The following is a 15,660-nucleotide window of genomic DNA, read 5'->3' as shown; positions in this document are numbered from 1 at the left end:
AAATGGCCAAAATTACAACCGGACTTTGGCTGCATATGGAAAATAATTTCCTGTTTGTAAATCTTAGCGAAAACTCAGATTTTTTTCCAAAGAAGGTTGTGGTATCGTTTTCTAGGGCTGTCCTCCCCCGCCCTCCCGCCCCCAGAATAATCTAAACACGGCTCACAGTAGGCGTAGAACCAAGGCTGGCCATGGGCTGGGGGACCTAGATCTGCCTCGAGCTGGCAATGTGTCTTTGGAGCAAGACATTTGACATCTCTCAGCCTCTTTTTTCTCGTTTGTAAAAACTATTGAAAAAATACTTCCTTTGTTCATCTCATGGGATTTTTTAAAGATCTAATAAAACAGTGTGGATAATTGTATTTTGAAAAAGTAGAGTGTTATACACAAAGAAAAGGTATAATTATTATTAACTCTAGTCTCATCCCAGGAAAACCTGCTGTTCAGAAGGCATGAAAGTCATTCCCACTGTCTGACTGACAGATCACCCACGACTCAGCACGGGAATAAACGGGAGGTTCTGAAGCTTAATTTGTTTTTTTCTGTTTGGTATATTTGACATATGTAGTTGTGATTGCAAGCAAAATGTTTTAAAGCCTTTTCACTTTGAAAGACATGGAATCCTTGAACGAAGGAAGTCAATTCTAGCTGGGTTTGACAGCTGTTTTTAACTTTCTTCAAGGATCAAAGCAGATTGGGAAGGAGGGGGAAATGGTCCTGAATTCTTTTCTTAATCAGAATCTTAAAGTGAAGAGATGGCAGAGAGGAACATTAAAAACAAAAATGGAGAGGCCAGCCCAGTGGCATAATAAAGTTCCAAGTGGTCCACTTTGGTGGCCCGAGTTCTTGGCTTCGGATCACAGGCGTGGGCCAACACTACTCATCAAGCCATGCTGTGGTGGGGTTCCACATGTAAAATAGAGGAAGATGGGCACAGATGTTAGCTCAGGGCCAATCTTCCTCACCAAAAGAAAGAAAAGAAATGAAAAGAAAAGAAAGAGAGATTGAATTCACTTCCCCCCGGTGGCTCAAAAGATGGCTTAGGAACAAAGCCAGGTCACAGGGTGGAGTGATAGAGGCGTTGGGCCTCAGCTCCTGTGTCCTAATTCCTCACCATCAACTCTGGGATCAACTCTGGCTCCCCCAGGTGACTGACACATTCGTCATATCCCTCCTTCTTTCTCCTCCTCTTCCTTGTTTCATTCTTCTTCCTCTAATTCAGGACTATCAGGTTTGTCCATGGGCACTACCTGAGTCCTGCTAGTGCCACCATTCCAGCCAAAACAGATGGTTTTCTCGTGTGCTAGATATCAGGGGTGTCTGGAATTACAGCATTCAGATCTTGGGCCACTACATCAGTTGAATTCTATAGTCACTGATGTAGGGCCCACAGACTATCTGCAAAGTTACTTTCCGAAGTCCGTGAGCGTAATCAAGCCAGCAGTGTCCAGGGTCCTCCATAAAATTGAATTAGAGTGCTGAGTGAATTAACTGTTCGCTCCTGTGCGTGTGCAGCGCATCTTTAATTACATTTCATAAAAACGTCTGGATGGATTGATGAAACTTTATTTAAACTTCAGGTAGGCACAGGGAGTAAACCACAGTGCAGTATAACATCTACTGTTAATAAAGGCTCCGGCCACATTTATTTTATAGCAGTTCAACAGAATCTTTGATGTGGGGCTACTTAAAAATATATTACCTTTGAAAAGCTTTCCTTTGGAAGACAGAGTGGGTGTTGGCAGCCTGTAAGCAGTCAACCAGATGATCAATTGACAAACATGTTGACACTTACAATTCACTGCACCAGCTCCCCTGATACCTGCAAAATACTGGTTTATTTTAGAAAAAAGAATATCAAAATCTCTTTCATTCACATTGTAGGGTTTATGAGGCAAGCTCTTCACAATGAAAGAAAGGTCTCTTTGCTCTGTCTGCCCTGCGTTTTCTCTCAACATGGCTTATTTTAGGTTCTCAACCACCTGTAAGATGTAAGGCAGGAAAATAGACACTGTTTATAGTAAACAACCACACAGACCCAAGCTTCGGAGGGAAGTTACATTTCACCTTGAAGATTGTATTTACACTTGCAAAAAGCTATCACTTTTCCACCAGAATATTATATTTGCTTTTTTTCCTCTATGAATCCTTTTGATGGAACCAGAAAATTGTGGTTTTCCCCTGGGGCAGAACTATTTGCTCTGTTACTAATGTGTTGGGTAAAGAGCTGGCCGGGCGCCTCCCTCCACGCGGCTCTGGGGGTCTCTGTGGGTGTGGAGGATGAAGGCCATACCCTCCCCAGAAGGGAGTTGGCCCAAATAAACACTTGTGGATAATATGCACCCCTTAAATTGATCTCCTGTGGTGGACTCCCTCTGTTTTTATACCCAACATTTCTTCTTGATGGGCTGGATCCATTGGCTTAATTGATTTAAAAAGAAAAAATGATACAAAACCTGCCCCTCTTCTCCCTTGAGCACAGGAAGGGGATTGGGCCCAGCGAGGATGAGGTTCTGGGGAGGAGGGGAGGCGGGTAAGAGTGACCACTGAGAAGCCGTGGAGCTGGGATGCCCCTCCCACCACCAGCAGCATGCTGTCCAAGGAAGGACCAAAGGCCTGGGCTGAGGAAAGGTCTGGTCTCCAGAGGGGTGAGATGGAGTTGACACCACACAGGTGGCCTGTTGTGGTGGATTTAACTTCTTTTGTACAAAGTCTAATTCACATGTCATTTGGGCTAAGTCTGCTGGTTGGGATGGTAGCCAGAAACACATCTTTGACCTGTGCCGGCTGGGAGTTGCTTTACCTTTGACCTTGACTACCTCTGAGACTCTTGGCCTTGGTGACTCCTCCCCTTTTCCCTTGGGGAAGCTGACTGGGGATTCTTGAAGCCTTTGGGGACTTGGGCAACAGGATGGCTATACCAGCTCACTGTACCTGTTGCCTGGGCCTAGAGGCAGCGGGGGCCTCTCATTATATAATATCACGTAGGGAGATATGCCGCAGGAGCCTAGCCCTGTCCTGGCCTGAGTAGGTGCTCAGCAAATGTAGAGGGATGAGGAGGAGTCATGAACTGCTCCCGGGCTGATGGCGGGAGGAGCCATGTACACCTTCACTGCTGCCTGCAGTGTGGGGGCGGGTGGAGGGGGGGGCGCGGTGTTGGCTGCTGCCTACCAGCCTAGCTTGGGGGAGGGGACAACCTCTCGTCTCAGAGAGCCTCCTGCCAGGCACGCTCATGGAGAGCAGCAAGGGTTCATTCTAGACTCTTCCAGGGCATTCTCTCTCATGCTGTCCTCTCCATGATATAAGGTGCTGTCTGGCCTCCCACCTCTAGCTCTCATTACCCCAGCTGGGTGCACTCAGCCCCCAGCTACACACTCAAGTCAGCCCCAGACCTCTAAGATGTGACCCTTTAAGGAGGCCCTGGGCTGGAGACTCAGCCTCACTCCCCCTTCCTGCAGATCTGGCTCCCACGTCGTATCCTGGTTCAGGTAACTAGACTTTTTATTTCTCCTGTGGTTAGGCCCCATGTTGTATCCCAGTTTCATCAGCTGTGTCCCTGTCCAGTCTCCCTGTAGCTGGGGTTCTGCTTTGTTTCTTCAGACCTCCCGGAAGCCTGCCCCACCCTGGCACAGGGCGGGGTTCACTTTCTGACTAGCCTTCTTCCTCATGATCTGGATCCCTCCACACTGCTTGCTTCCTGCCTGCTCAGCTCTGTGCCCAGTCTCCCCAGGGCCCACCCCGCTTCCCCATGCTGCCAGCTTAACCCTGCAGGGAGACTGCCCAGATCTATATCAAGCAAGTTTCCTAAACCTGGCTGTTCTCACTCTTACCTCAGCCCTGCCCTGCCTGGGTAGCTGGACTTCCTCCCATTGTCGGCAGCCCAGGGGGTTCCCAGGGCCCACGCCTGTGGTGAGTGTGGCTCGGCCCCAGAACAAGCTCTGCTGCTGCCTGGGCTCTGCTCTGACGACCAGTGAGGCTACACAGCTAATGTGAGCATACAGCTGGCTGCGTGCATTTCCCAACAGAGGGGCGGGTTGTGGCCCCTCTTTGTAGAGTTTAATCAACTGTTCCTTGAATGCCTTGGAAGAGATTATTCCTATTTTAATAACTGGACACGTCAGAGTGGGATTCATTGACTCGGAGTCATGGCCTATCCCTGGGAGAGGTAGCTGTGGTCCCTGGGACCCAGTTTAACATGTTCTGGAGTCATGATCTATTGCAACATAAAGGAGTTGAAGTCTATAATTTTCTCAAACTTAAAAAATCAGCTTTGCAGCAGATCTGGAGCATTGTCCCTTAGCTGTACCCCGTGGGTGAGAATTCTTGCCTTTTGACAACCCACTGAGCCAGCACTGAATCACCCAATTACTGCAAATTCTTTTCTGAATAGAAAGTACTCCACAGCCTCCAGTGGAAAAGTTCCAAGACCTGCAGCCAGTCTAGCTCATCAGCAGAGCAGGTTTTTGGCATGAATGGCCATTCTTCGCTTCAATTTCAACTCCAGCAGAAGGTCAGCAGGTGACCTGGGAACAAAGTTGGCTGAAGAGCCCGTGGGGGAGACTGGTGTGTGTGTGTGCGCGTGTGCACCGTACCCACACGTCCTCCGGAGCCCCAGCCCCCATGGACACAGAGAATAGGCTGCTTGTCCATGCTTGTTGGGGAGCCTTGTTGTACCCACTCAGGCTGGAGGCACGTGGATGCGTGGGGCAGAGCATTTGAGACATGCCTCTGAGATGCACTTCCGCTGAGAGGCAGCCGGCTGCTCTAGTGGGCTGGCAGCTTCATGTTTGGGCTTTGGAGCTGAGCTTGGGGAGGAGGAAAGGAAGGAGGGTGGATGGGGCTGTATCTTAATTCCACCTCAGTCTCCTTATCCTTGAAACAATCAGCTTCTAAACAAAGCTTGTAATGGGGACTTCAATGCTGTGCCACTATTTAACCTTAAAAAGCTAAAGCTTTCCAACCGTTTGTGCAACTACGAATGCTTTAGGCAGATGCAGTGATGGAGTGGTCCCGGGTGATGAAATGTAATGAAAGACAATAGATTCCAGTGCCAGGCACACCTGTTCCAATTTTTGCTCTGTTCTCTTCCTAGCTGTGTGACCTCAGGCAAGACACTCGGCGGGTGGGATCTTTGGTTTCCTTATCTGCAAAACCAGAAGAATGCTATCACTTCACTCACTGTTGTGGGGATTAAATGATATCGGGGAGCTAACCCAGGTAAAACACCTGGCCCATCAAGCACGCGGTAAACACATTTTCCCCCTAAATTAAGGCCAGTACTTGAAGGATTAAAGAGTGTCGTTGCAGGGTCCAAAGTTATAGTGAACCTTTGAACCTGAAGGCAAAGCAGGATCTGGGACTGAAAATGGTGAATGTTTAGAATGGAGCAGACGCTCTGGGTAGTGTTCCTTCCAGGCCTTTCCAGGACACCTCAGTAGGACTTGGGCTAGCCCACCATCTGTGGTTTATCCTGATGCTTAGCTGTCACCCTTTGCCTTCTGGGGTGACTGGCATCAGTGCGACCCCGTTGGCCAGCCTGTCAGGCCGCTTCCTTCTGCTGGGGCTTGTCCTGGCTGAAGCCAGTGCTGGCCTCCCGTTGCAGCCCGTGGCCCAGCACGCAGAGCTCCGGGGGAGATGCGCCCCTGCCGCTGCCCTTCAGCTCTGGGGCACAGGGGCTGCTCCACGGCTCTGCATCCTTCTTAGGGCTCTCCTCACCGCTGCTGCCGAGAGAAAGAACAGGTGCAGATCAAACACTCACCCGGTGTTCCTCCCGGTGACCTCCCTTGCTCTCCACTCTGCCTATCTCTGTCAATCCCTGTCTGTCTCAGCCACAGGCCAAGGGGACCCTTGGTGCCAGGCCTCTGCCTTTCCATATCAGGTTTGCCTGCGGGCGTCCTTGTGCGTTCCTCTGTGCTCAGGCACTGTGGGAGCCAAGCGCCTGGGGTTTCGGCTGACAAGTTGAGTCTTGTTCTTTCCCGTGATGCCCAGGATCCTGCTGCTTTGAACAAAGCAACTCCCTCAGGAGTTCTGGGAGCCGGGCTTTCATTTTGTTTTTGTTTTCAAAGCACTTCTTGTTTAATAAAGGGCTAGATTTAGTTAGTTGAATTAAAAACACCACCAACAATAACAGTAAAACCCCCCCTGCCTTGCTCAGCTGCCACCCTTTTCCTGAATGGAGTAAAATGGAGACTGGTTGGCCCAGGCTGGCATTTGGGTATAACAGAGTTTCCCCACTGCTGAGTGATACAGCAAGAGGGGCTTTGAACGGGGAGGGACACCCAGTGTGCTCAGGGAGTGCAGAACAGAGGGCGGTCCCAAGCATAGAGCAGTCTAGGCCAGGAGGATCAGCTCAGAAAGCCACATGCTAGCAGGCTCGCCTCACAATTACCGCGTGGAGGGTGGAGTCTGGCTGCCTGGGTTCAAGTCCTGGGTCTTCCTCTTACCAACTGTGTGACCTGTAGCGTGTTAATTAATCTCTCCGATTCTGTTTCCTTCTTTGTAAAATGGAGATAATAATGGTATCCATCTCATAGGGCACTCAAAGTTATCAATATTGGTTGAAGCATGTAAAACCATTAGCGTACCAACTAGCATGTGACAATTGCTCAGTAAATGGCCAGCAGTCACTCGGGTGCTGATTCGTAGTGTGAGTAGGAAGCCACACCTGGAAAGGACCCCAGGACAGCCCTGTCATGCTGCAGGTGGGCACCTGATGGTCAGGGCCTCTCCATCAGTCGCTTCAGGGCCAGGACTAGACACAGCTGCCCACATGCACCAGCAGAAGCCCTGCTCTCCGCCTGTGACAGCACATTCTTGACTATTCTTGAGCTTGTGTGGTTAGGCTTACATGGGATGTCAAGCCAATGGAGGACAAATTTGAGTTTGGATCCTACAAGATCAGGTGGCATGAGTCGGGGGTGAGGTGGGGCGGGCACTAAGACGGCCACACAGACATGATTTTCAGGTGGTGGGGAGCCATTGTGTTCCTTAGACCAGTCTCACCCATGTCAGCCTCCGGCCCCATTACAGGTCCCTGCAGGACACAGTGTGGTTTGTGGGTCACAGCTTCCACCTTCCTTCCTTCTTCTCCCTGTGCCCCTTTTGGAGCAGGGGAAGGCATATACAGGATGCACTTCACCTATGACCCTTTCTGCTCTCCAGCTGGAGCTGCTGGCAGGAATGGGAGGGGCATGTCTAGAGGACAGGCTGTGGCATGCAGTGTCAGTGGTGCTGACACCGAGGTCTGACCAATGATTTGGTCCTAGAACTGTGTCTTCCTCAACCCCAATCAGCTTCCACATCTGCACGAGGCTCAGGCTGGGAGGTTGATTTTCCTGGTTGCCATGATGTGGCTGTGTTTCTACTGGTTCTGGAACTGCTGGGAAGGCAGCCTGCCCAGGCAGTCTGATCCAGGAAACGAGGTGAGGGCTGCAGAGAGCGCCTGCCTGGGCCGTCCAGTTCAGGCAAAAACTAAAAGTACCACATTTAGGGGAGAAGGTCTGGACCTTCTTGATGCTCACAGTGCCCCAGCACGCTGAGACGCAGAGACTGACACCTCCACAGGGGATTCAACGCATAAATAACAGTTGAAGCTCCGTAACTGAGCTTCCTGGGTAAGCCTCCAAGGACTGTTGCCAATCCCCTGGGCTCCAAGATCAGGAGGATAGAAACATCATCATTTTTTCTATAAAAGGGGCTCGTGCCTAGCACAGGATGACCGGGGGTGGGGGGGGGGGGGGGGGGGGTCAACGCTGGACGCAGGCCAGTTTCTTCTGCAAGCCTGCCTTGGCTGCAAGATATGATGGGTGTGGTTGTGTCCCTGTCAGTCTCTGTTTGGGGAAACGGCCTGTCCTGAGCAGTTTCTGGCTCTCTGGCACTGGCTTGTTGGCTCGTTGAACGATCTTGGAGAAATCACGCTCAGTTCCCTGGCATGCAGGCTGGCAGAAAAAAAATGCTTGTCCTCTACTGAGCAGCAAATGCTTGGTGCTCTTAGAGCTGGTGTGCTTCTGCTCACAGACGCCAACTTGACAGGGCTGGGTAGGTGGTGAGGGGGCTGGGAGCCAGCATTTTCCCATCACATGCTCACAGTTTCACACTTTGGAACGGCTTAGAGATGTGGTCTTCCCAGGAGACAGGGGAATGGGTGCAAACATTATGGGACCTTCCGTGCGACCTTGGGAAGGCTCCTGTTGATGCATCCTCCTCTCTCTTTTAAGCTACAAGCAATTCTCCACCTCCCCCCGTCTCTCCAAGTATTGAGATTCAGGACATAAAACAACCTTTTAGCCTGCTCTATTCCAAGGAGAAGCCTGCGAGAAGGGCATTATTTTCTTCTTGAACAATTTTATGTTGTTTTATTATTGCTCCTGCTGTTTTTAAATGTTAGTGTTTTTAATTAATGCCATTTTATTGTCCCTGTTCTCTCAAGCTCTTCTCCTGAAGGGCACAGTTTTAGAAATCTAATAAGTGAGTAAGTGGCTAGTGTGAGGAATAATCCATTAACATTTACAGAGGTTCTCAGATGAAATGCTCTGTGCTATAGGAGGCTTGTTTTAGATTTAAGAAAAGAGCAATGTTACATTAAGATTATTACAAGAATAATCAATATTTCATTTCCTTCAAGCAGCTGGGGAAGTTTATATAACTATAATAAGGCCCAACTTTCCAGAGATAACATCTTTATTTAAAACTGACTGCCGACTACTTTGTAAAAGATTACCATTTATGCCTTGACAGGTTGTGAAGTCTGTAACACGCATCACTCTGGCAGAAATTAACTGCTGATTTACACAACCGTGGGCAGTGCAAAGATAGCAAGGACTGGGGCTGGTTGAACTTTGTCTGATCTGGTATCAAGAAATATTGATAAGAGTCCCTCTCTAATAGGCCTCAGATTTACATTTTTTCCCCATGCCACTATTCTGGAAAAGATGTGTATTCTATAAAATAACCGCTTGAACATACGAGTCCTTCTTTCAACACTCAGGCTATGGCTATACTTTGACTCAGGGCCCATTGCAGCCACATGCCCAGGCCCATCTGCATGGCTGGGCCAATGACATGACCCTCATGAAAAAGGCACACTTGGAACTCACTCTGCCAAGGTGGGGATGGCAGCCGTTCGGCCTGGGGTCTGGTGCTCAGCACTCATGAAGAGTCTTTTTCTTACTCTACACACCTCTGAAGGGGGAGGTGGACATGAGGCTAGAATGGAGAAGTGGGGACAGGTCCTTGGGGGAATGGGGAAGCCAACCGTTTATACTCCATATCTCCAGGATCAGCCGTTCTTAAAGCGGGTCCCCTGGGTGTCCCCAAGACCCTTTCAGGGGGGTCCATGGGTTCCAAACTATCTTCATTATAATACTAAGATGTTATTTTCCCTTTTCACTCATTCTTTCATGAATGTAGAGTGGAATTTTCCAGTCTACACGATGTGTGAGATCCCAAAAGATTGACTGCAGAACAAGATCTGAAAATCCAGCTGTCTTTCTGTGAAGCCACACACTCAAGAGATTTGCAAAAATTTAAGACAGTGCCACTCTTTTCACTAATTTTTTTTTTTGTGGAAAATATAGTTAAATTTCACGAGAAGGAATTATTTACGTTAACATAACGGGGGTCATTTTTGTTTTTTTAAATTTAATAAGTATTTCAAACATTTCTTAATTTTAATTTATCATATAGTAAAAAGCGATAGATACAACCGATATATGCAAAGGCTGTTTTGGGTTCTTGAGGACCCGAGGACTCTCCTTACCTGCTCTGGCCGAGGTGGGAGTCACAAGTGTTGCTGGTGGTGCCGGCGACAGGCAGATGAAGGCGGACGCCTGGCCGGCGGTCAGAGGCTGTCCTTCTGATGAAGGGCTGGGGGTTGAGGGCACACAGGGCCATTCCCCGCTGTGCGTCCCCCCTCAGTCGTGGCCCTGAGCTGCTCCTCCAGCATCCTGTGGGGGTCCCACCATGGTCCCCAACTTCAGGTGGCAGTGATGGTGGGGTGAGTGGGCGGGCTGTTGAGAATGGTGATTTCGCTTCAAACAGAGAGGAGGTGGCTGGGCAGAATATGGAACACGTGTTCCCGGGTGCTTTGGCTGGGGCCTCCCAACTGTCTTCAGAATCTCTTGTTTCCTTGAGTCCCTGACTAGGGGACGCTGTGGGGGATAGGAAGGGGCCAGAGGCAGGAGAACGTGCTTCTGTGCGCTGGGTAGGGGGGCTGGAGACCTTGTGCTGAGCAGGTGAGCTCACCAGGGGAGGGCCCGGCAGCTTGTGCTGGGGTGGTGGGGAAGCTCCTTTCTTCACTGTTGGGGGACTTAGCACCCTGGGGCTTGCCAGAGGGCTGAGTGGTGGGCTGGGGGAGCCATGCGTGGAGGGGACACTTGGCTGGGCATGTCTGTGACAGGAGGGCAGGCTGGGGTGACTCTTGTCTGCTCGGGGTGTCCAGTGTGCCCTTGTGGGAGAGGCCTTTCTGATCACTGGGGGGCTTCTCTCTTGGCTGTGTCTTAGAGCCTCCGGAGAACGTGGCCCTCGTGTTGATCTGGCCAGGCTGGGTTCTGAGGTCCTGGTCTGCCCAGATATGTGGCTGGAGTGCTGCCAGGGGACTGCCTTCCGGGGATGCTTGGAGAGGCTTGCAGCCCTGTCCGCTCGTGCCTGACTTGGAGCCCTGCTACCCTCCACTTCTGGGTTTTGGCTGGTTGCTGGCAGATGGTTCAGGTCCAAGGTGAGCTTTCCAGTATTGCACCCACTCTTGCCGCTCCCTGGCCCTGCACTGCGGGGCCCGGTGAGGGTGGCAGTTCTCCTGCTGGGAAGCAGGTCAGTGGGGCTCATGGAGGCTCTGAGCTTTGAGGAAGCCCACGTTCTCCCGGAAGGGCCAGCCCTTCCCAGCCCCGGCACGTGGGTTCCTTCAAGGGAGCTCCTCCTCAGATTGCTGCTTTCTGGGGGATCCAGAGAAGCGAAAGATTTGTCCATCAGGATTTCCAGAGGTGGTGGAGGGAGATGCTCTGGGTCCTCCTGCATTTCACAGTTAAGGTCCTCGCTCTTGGATGCTTCTGCTGTGAGCAGAGGGGGAAAGACTGGAGCTAAGCACCTCCAGCCTGTGCCCAACTTGAGAGAGTCTCTGCCTGCTGCTGGAGAAATCTGGGGCTTTGGATACATAGGAGCAAGCCCCCTGTAAATGGGAAATCTGGGAGGCATGATGGGGACCCCCCACTTCCTGAGGCAGTTCAACCCAGAGTCCTTAGAATCCCCCAGTGTTGTCAGTTTCTCAGGGGGACTGAAAGTTTCAATGAGTTTCTTGACTGATGTTCTAGTGGCATGGCCCCTGATGTTCCTGTCCTTGGCCCCGGGAGCCTCACTAGCCCTCTCGCCTGATGGGATGGCATTTGGAAGCCCCTCAGCTTTTGGCGGCCAGGGCTGTTCACCTTCCGGGGGGGGACTGCATTTCTGCAAAATGCTCTTGTCCTGACTTGGCAAAATGCTGAACTTCTTGGTGAAGGATGCCTTCAGCTTGCTGATGGTGTTGCTCGGGGGGACCCTGTAGTTGTTGTCAGGCCTCCTAGCTGCTGCTCTGGGGTGCAGAACCCGCTCCTTGCCCTGCCCCTGCCGCTGGGTGCCCAGGGTGTAAAACGCCTCCAGCCTCTGGCTGAGGTCTCTCTGGACCCTCCGCAGCTCCTGGAGAGTGGTGTCCTCCATGTGGCTCTTCAGACACCCCTCTGACTGGGACCTCCTCTGCCTCTCGGGCTCCCTCCTGCTGCCACTGACCGTGCTGGGTCTTGGTGGGACTGCTGTCCTCCTCTCCTCCTCCTCAGCCCAGTCCTGGTGCCCAGAGGGCAAAGGGACAAACTTGATCCTTTCACTGATGGCTTCCTTCATCTTCAGAATCATTTCCTGGGCCTGGGGGCTCCTGAGTCTCCCGGGATGTAGCTGAAATGTGCTTTCTGGGCCAGCAGGTGAAGACCTTGGCCTTGGGTAAGAAGTGTCTTCCTCCTCCTCTGGGCTGCTGTCCTCACCTTCGCTGAGGGATGGTGTGTCCATCAACCTGGAGCTTTTAGGAAGATGTGCTTCCACAGAGATCTCCATCCCAAGGGATTCATGTGGATTGCTTTTGCCCATCCCCAGAGGCCTGGAGGTGGTATTTTCTGGGCTGGTGCTGGAGGGGCCTGGGCTCCCTGTTCCACCCTGTGCTGCTGGCTGAACCTTTGCTGTAAGAGGCCTTGAGAGTGGGCAGTCCTGGGGTCTGTCTGAACCCATCTGGAAAGGACTTTGCTGCCAGGCATGTCCCAACAGCCTGGACTCCACTGGGGGTAAAATCCCCGACTTCCAGTCTGCAGGCTCCAGCCCTAAGTCCCAGCTAGCTTGCTTGCCCAGCTTGTCCGCCAGCAGCACGGAGTCATTGTCGGCACCAATGCCACTGTCCTCAGAGCACAAGGGTAGACCTTGTACTCCAGGGTCGCTGTGGTCACTTGCCAAGTTCTCCAGTTGCCCCAGAGCCCTTAGAAGGCGTTCATCCACACCCCTCTTCGTGCTCAGCTTTTTTCCCAAGTGGCTTGCGGTAGTGTGGAGGTAGCTGCTGGAGCCCTCCAGGAAGCTGCCGGTGAGTGAGGCCACTGCGCCACTGAGCACCTGCAGCTTGCTGACTGTGTACTGCAGAAGCTGTTGCAGGAGATCTGGCTGCTCCTGGGGCTCTCCTTTCTTCAACGGCCAAGCCAGATCCTCCCTGACTTCCTGGAGGAGCACTTCTCCGTCCTTGGAGATCTCCCCCAGGAGCTGGTTGACCTCATCAAAGCACAGCAGCAGGAAGCTGACCATGGGCTGCAGCAGCTCCTGGGTCTGGGTGGCCTGATGGGTGATGTGCAGAATTGCTTCATATTTGCAGAGGCAGGAGTGCAGATAGGTGTAAGCGTGCTGGTGGGCCTTTACCAGGGGCTCAGGGAAGTCCACTTTGACTTCAGACCCGTGAGCAGGAAAGATAGTTTGGCAGCAATGGCCCTGTTTGCCTGACTTGTGGCATTTTGGCTTCCTTTCCCATTTGGAGGTCTCCTGGGAATTGCTTTCTTCACTCTCTTCCCCAGAAAAGGCTGCCCCTTGTGACTCATGGGTCTGTGTCTTGAATGAAATGTCCTTAGCCATGTGACTTTTTGATTTGTTCAGCTGCAATGGGGAGGTTCTGGTTTCTGGGATCAGTCCTTCCACATCTTTCTTTTTGCCTGTAGTGGGATCTCTCATGAGCTGAGAAAGACCTTCAGCTCTGGTTTGAGTCCATCTGGAACTTGGCTGGTCCTCCGCCGGCCTCTGTCCCTGGGACAAGCCCCTCCCAGAGTCAGAGCAGGCGGAGCTTTGAGCCAGCAACGGGATAGAGCATTTCTCACTGTCCCCCTGACATCCTGGCAAAATTGCTTTGGGCTTTTTAAAAAACTGGATGCCACTCTTAGCGACGCTGTTAACAATTTCACTGTGGGAAGGTGTGCACCCCATGATCTCACCTTGTAGTCATCTCCCACCCACAACAGTCACAATCTTCAGAGAGCAGTATTTGAAATAGGAACAAAAGGCAGTCTTACTAATCCATCCAGGCAATTTCCAGGCCAGAATCCTGTGAAGTCCAAGGTGCAGCATCCTGAACTCGGAACCAGCTTTCTTCACTGCCTTGACCCCGCCGCGTGGAGGTAACGGTGCCTGTTGTCCTGTCGTTGTCGCAAGTTTTGAATCCTCCGCTGTTAGTGAGCAGCAGGGCAATTCTGAGAGACCTCAGTCTCGTGGATTACAGGCCTGCATTTCGCTCATGTCCTGACAGATGTGGATGGCAAGTGGAACTTTAAGCCTATTAGGTTAATCACGCCCTAGCCAGTCAGCACTCCCAGTGTGTTCTAATATAGAACTCCTCAGCATTTGCTATCTTGGGAAGCGGATTATTTCTGCACGTGCTCATGCTTATAATTCTGTTCAGGCGCCTGCCATATGAAACCTAGAGAAATGAGCCATAATTGCAAAAGGCGCTGGAAGAGACACATTTGTGGAAGAGAAGCAAGGACTTGCCGACTATAGATCGTGGCAGAGAAGCGACCTTCACAGCTTAATAAGGGCAAACCAGCGAGTGTGCTCCAACCTGCTATTGTCAAGACCCCAAAACACACAACAGACTGTAACTGAAGAAATACATTCTGGTTTGTGTGGCTTACAGAAACACCACAACTCTAGTGCTGGAGAACTTCCTTAAATCAGACATTGAACAGAGAAGGCATGGCGGCTTTCCTCTGTATTAGAAAAGTGAGTTAGACAGCAGGGAAGCCATCCTCCCTGGTTTGGAGGAGGAAAGCGGAAAACCTCACCGCCATCTAAAGCTCAAGGTTGGTCACTGTGGACCGCAGGGGCTCAGGGAGGCGATGCTCTTATAGGAAGAGGTTTCTTGTTAGACCATTCTCACAGGAAAATAAACTAACACTGGGGGGTGGAGAACCATTTGGTCATTATGAGTAGAACACAAGGGAAGTTTTCCTTTTCCTTTTCAAGCACAGATTCTATTCAGTCTGAGCATGGTGCTCTTGCCCATGGCTAAGGGTAGCAGCCGCCCATTTTTAAACTCCTTTTAAACCTTATTTGCTGTCAGTAAAGTCTAGAGCAAGGGCTTGGCGTAGGGAGACTTGGGTTTCCGTCCTGACTCCTTCTTTTAGGTGGGGGAACTTCCACAAGTTATTTAACTTCCCTGAGGCAGAGCTCATCTTTGAAATGGGGATAATGGTACCTCCTTCATGGAGCTGTGGTGGGGATCTAGCCAATTAATGCTTGTTAAGTGTTGGGTGCAGAGCCTGGCAAAAAAAAAATGAAGAAAGAAAAGAAATTCTTTATTCCTTTCCCCCTGGTATCTAGGCCAATTATAATAATAAGAGTCATTAGAAAATGCATTACTTTGTCAGGAACCAAGCCCCAATTCTTTCCTGAATTGTCTGGAAATAATTGCCAGCTGGTGGGCTTGGAGCTCCCCGCATCCAGGTCTTTGGCCATTCTGTGTCTGTGCCCTCTGCCCAGCACACTGCTGCCTCAGGATAGTTCTAAGGCCTCATTCTGTCATTTCTCAGCTCTTAAACACGCAACAATTCCTACCCACTGCAGGAGGAGGAGGGGCTTTTATTAAAACATTTCCCATTTTTTGACAGTTAACTTGTGGCCAATTTTTAAGTTTCCTAATAGAAAAAATATTTCATTGAGTGTCTCCTGAAGTTGCTGAGGTTGGAGTTGATATTCTGGCTTTTTAGTTTCCATTTTCTCTTTGTGCCCCGTATAACCAATGAACATAGCACTGTGGGTGTCAGGACAGGTTCAGCAATGGAAAGGACTTAGAGACACCTCCTCTGCCGTGAGCTAGCTGGAGACGGGCGACCGGGGCCCAGTGTGGAGCCTGAAGCCAGTCACAGCCCTGCGCCCCAGAGTGCATAATTAATACAGTTCTCCGGTCTGTTTATTTGAAGTAGAACTCATGGGAAACACAAAGCTGACTCAGTGCCTGGGGGCGAGCTGTGTTGGGCATCAAGAAGTTGTTCCATTTGTCACAGCCCAGAGCTGGCTAAGTAAACAAGCACGCCATGTGAGAAGATTCTTCTCTCTTCCATTTAACAGAGTGGAAAGCTCATGGGAAGAGTTCTTTATGTAAATTCTTCTCCTCTCGGGATT

General features: G+C 50.8%; 1 protein-coding gene across 1 annotated transcript; it reads right to left on the bottom strand.

Moving 5' to 3' along the window:
- Positions 1-5,539: 5,539 nt before the first annotated feature.
- Positions 5,540-13,785, bottom strand: PCARE (photoreceptor cilium actin regulator). Its single transcript, XM_046661846.1, has 2 exons — positions 9,758-13,785; positions 5,540-5,720 (listed from the first exon to the last, which is right to left on the bottom strand). The coding sequence occupies exons 1-2, from the start codon at positions 13,465-13,467 to the stop codon at positions 5,540-5,542; spliced, it is 3,891 nt and encodes a 1,296-aa protein (XP_046517802.1). The 5' UTR covers positions 13,468-13,785.
- Positions 13,786-15,660: the final 1,875 nt, after the last annotated feature.

This window comes from Equus quagga, chromosome 5 (assembly GCF_021613505.1).
Source record: "Equus quagga isolate Etosha38 chromosome 5, UCLA_HA_Equagga_1.0, whole genome shotgun sequence".
NCBI classification, from domain to species: domain Eukaryota; kingdom Metazoa; phylum Chordata; class Mammalia; order Perissodactyla; family Equidae; genus Equus; species Equus quagga.
Note: the sequence above shows the minus strand (reverse complement) of the source record. Positions and strands in the feature narration are given on the sequence as shown.

Bases quoted from the DNA above. Each gene is read 5' to 3' on its own strand.
- PCARE (XM_046661846.1), bottom strand. From the start codon at position 13,467: ATGGGGTGCACACCTTCCCACAGTGAAATTGTTAACAGCGTCGCTAAG. The intron at 5,721-9,757 runs GTAAGGAGAGTC...TTCTCTCGGCAG, and splicing joins TCCCACCTCGGCCAGAGCAG to CAGCGGTGAGGAGAGCCCTA.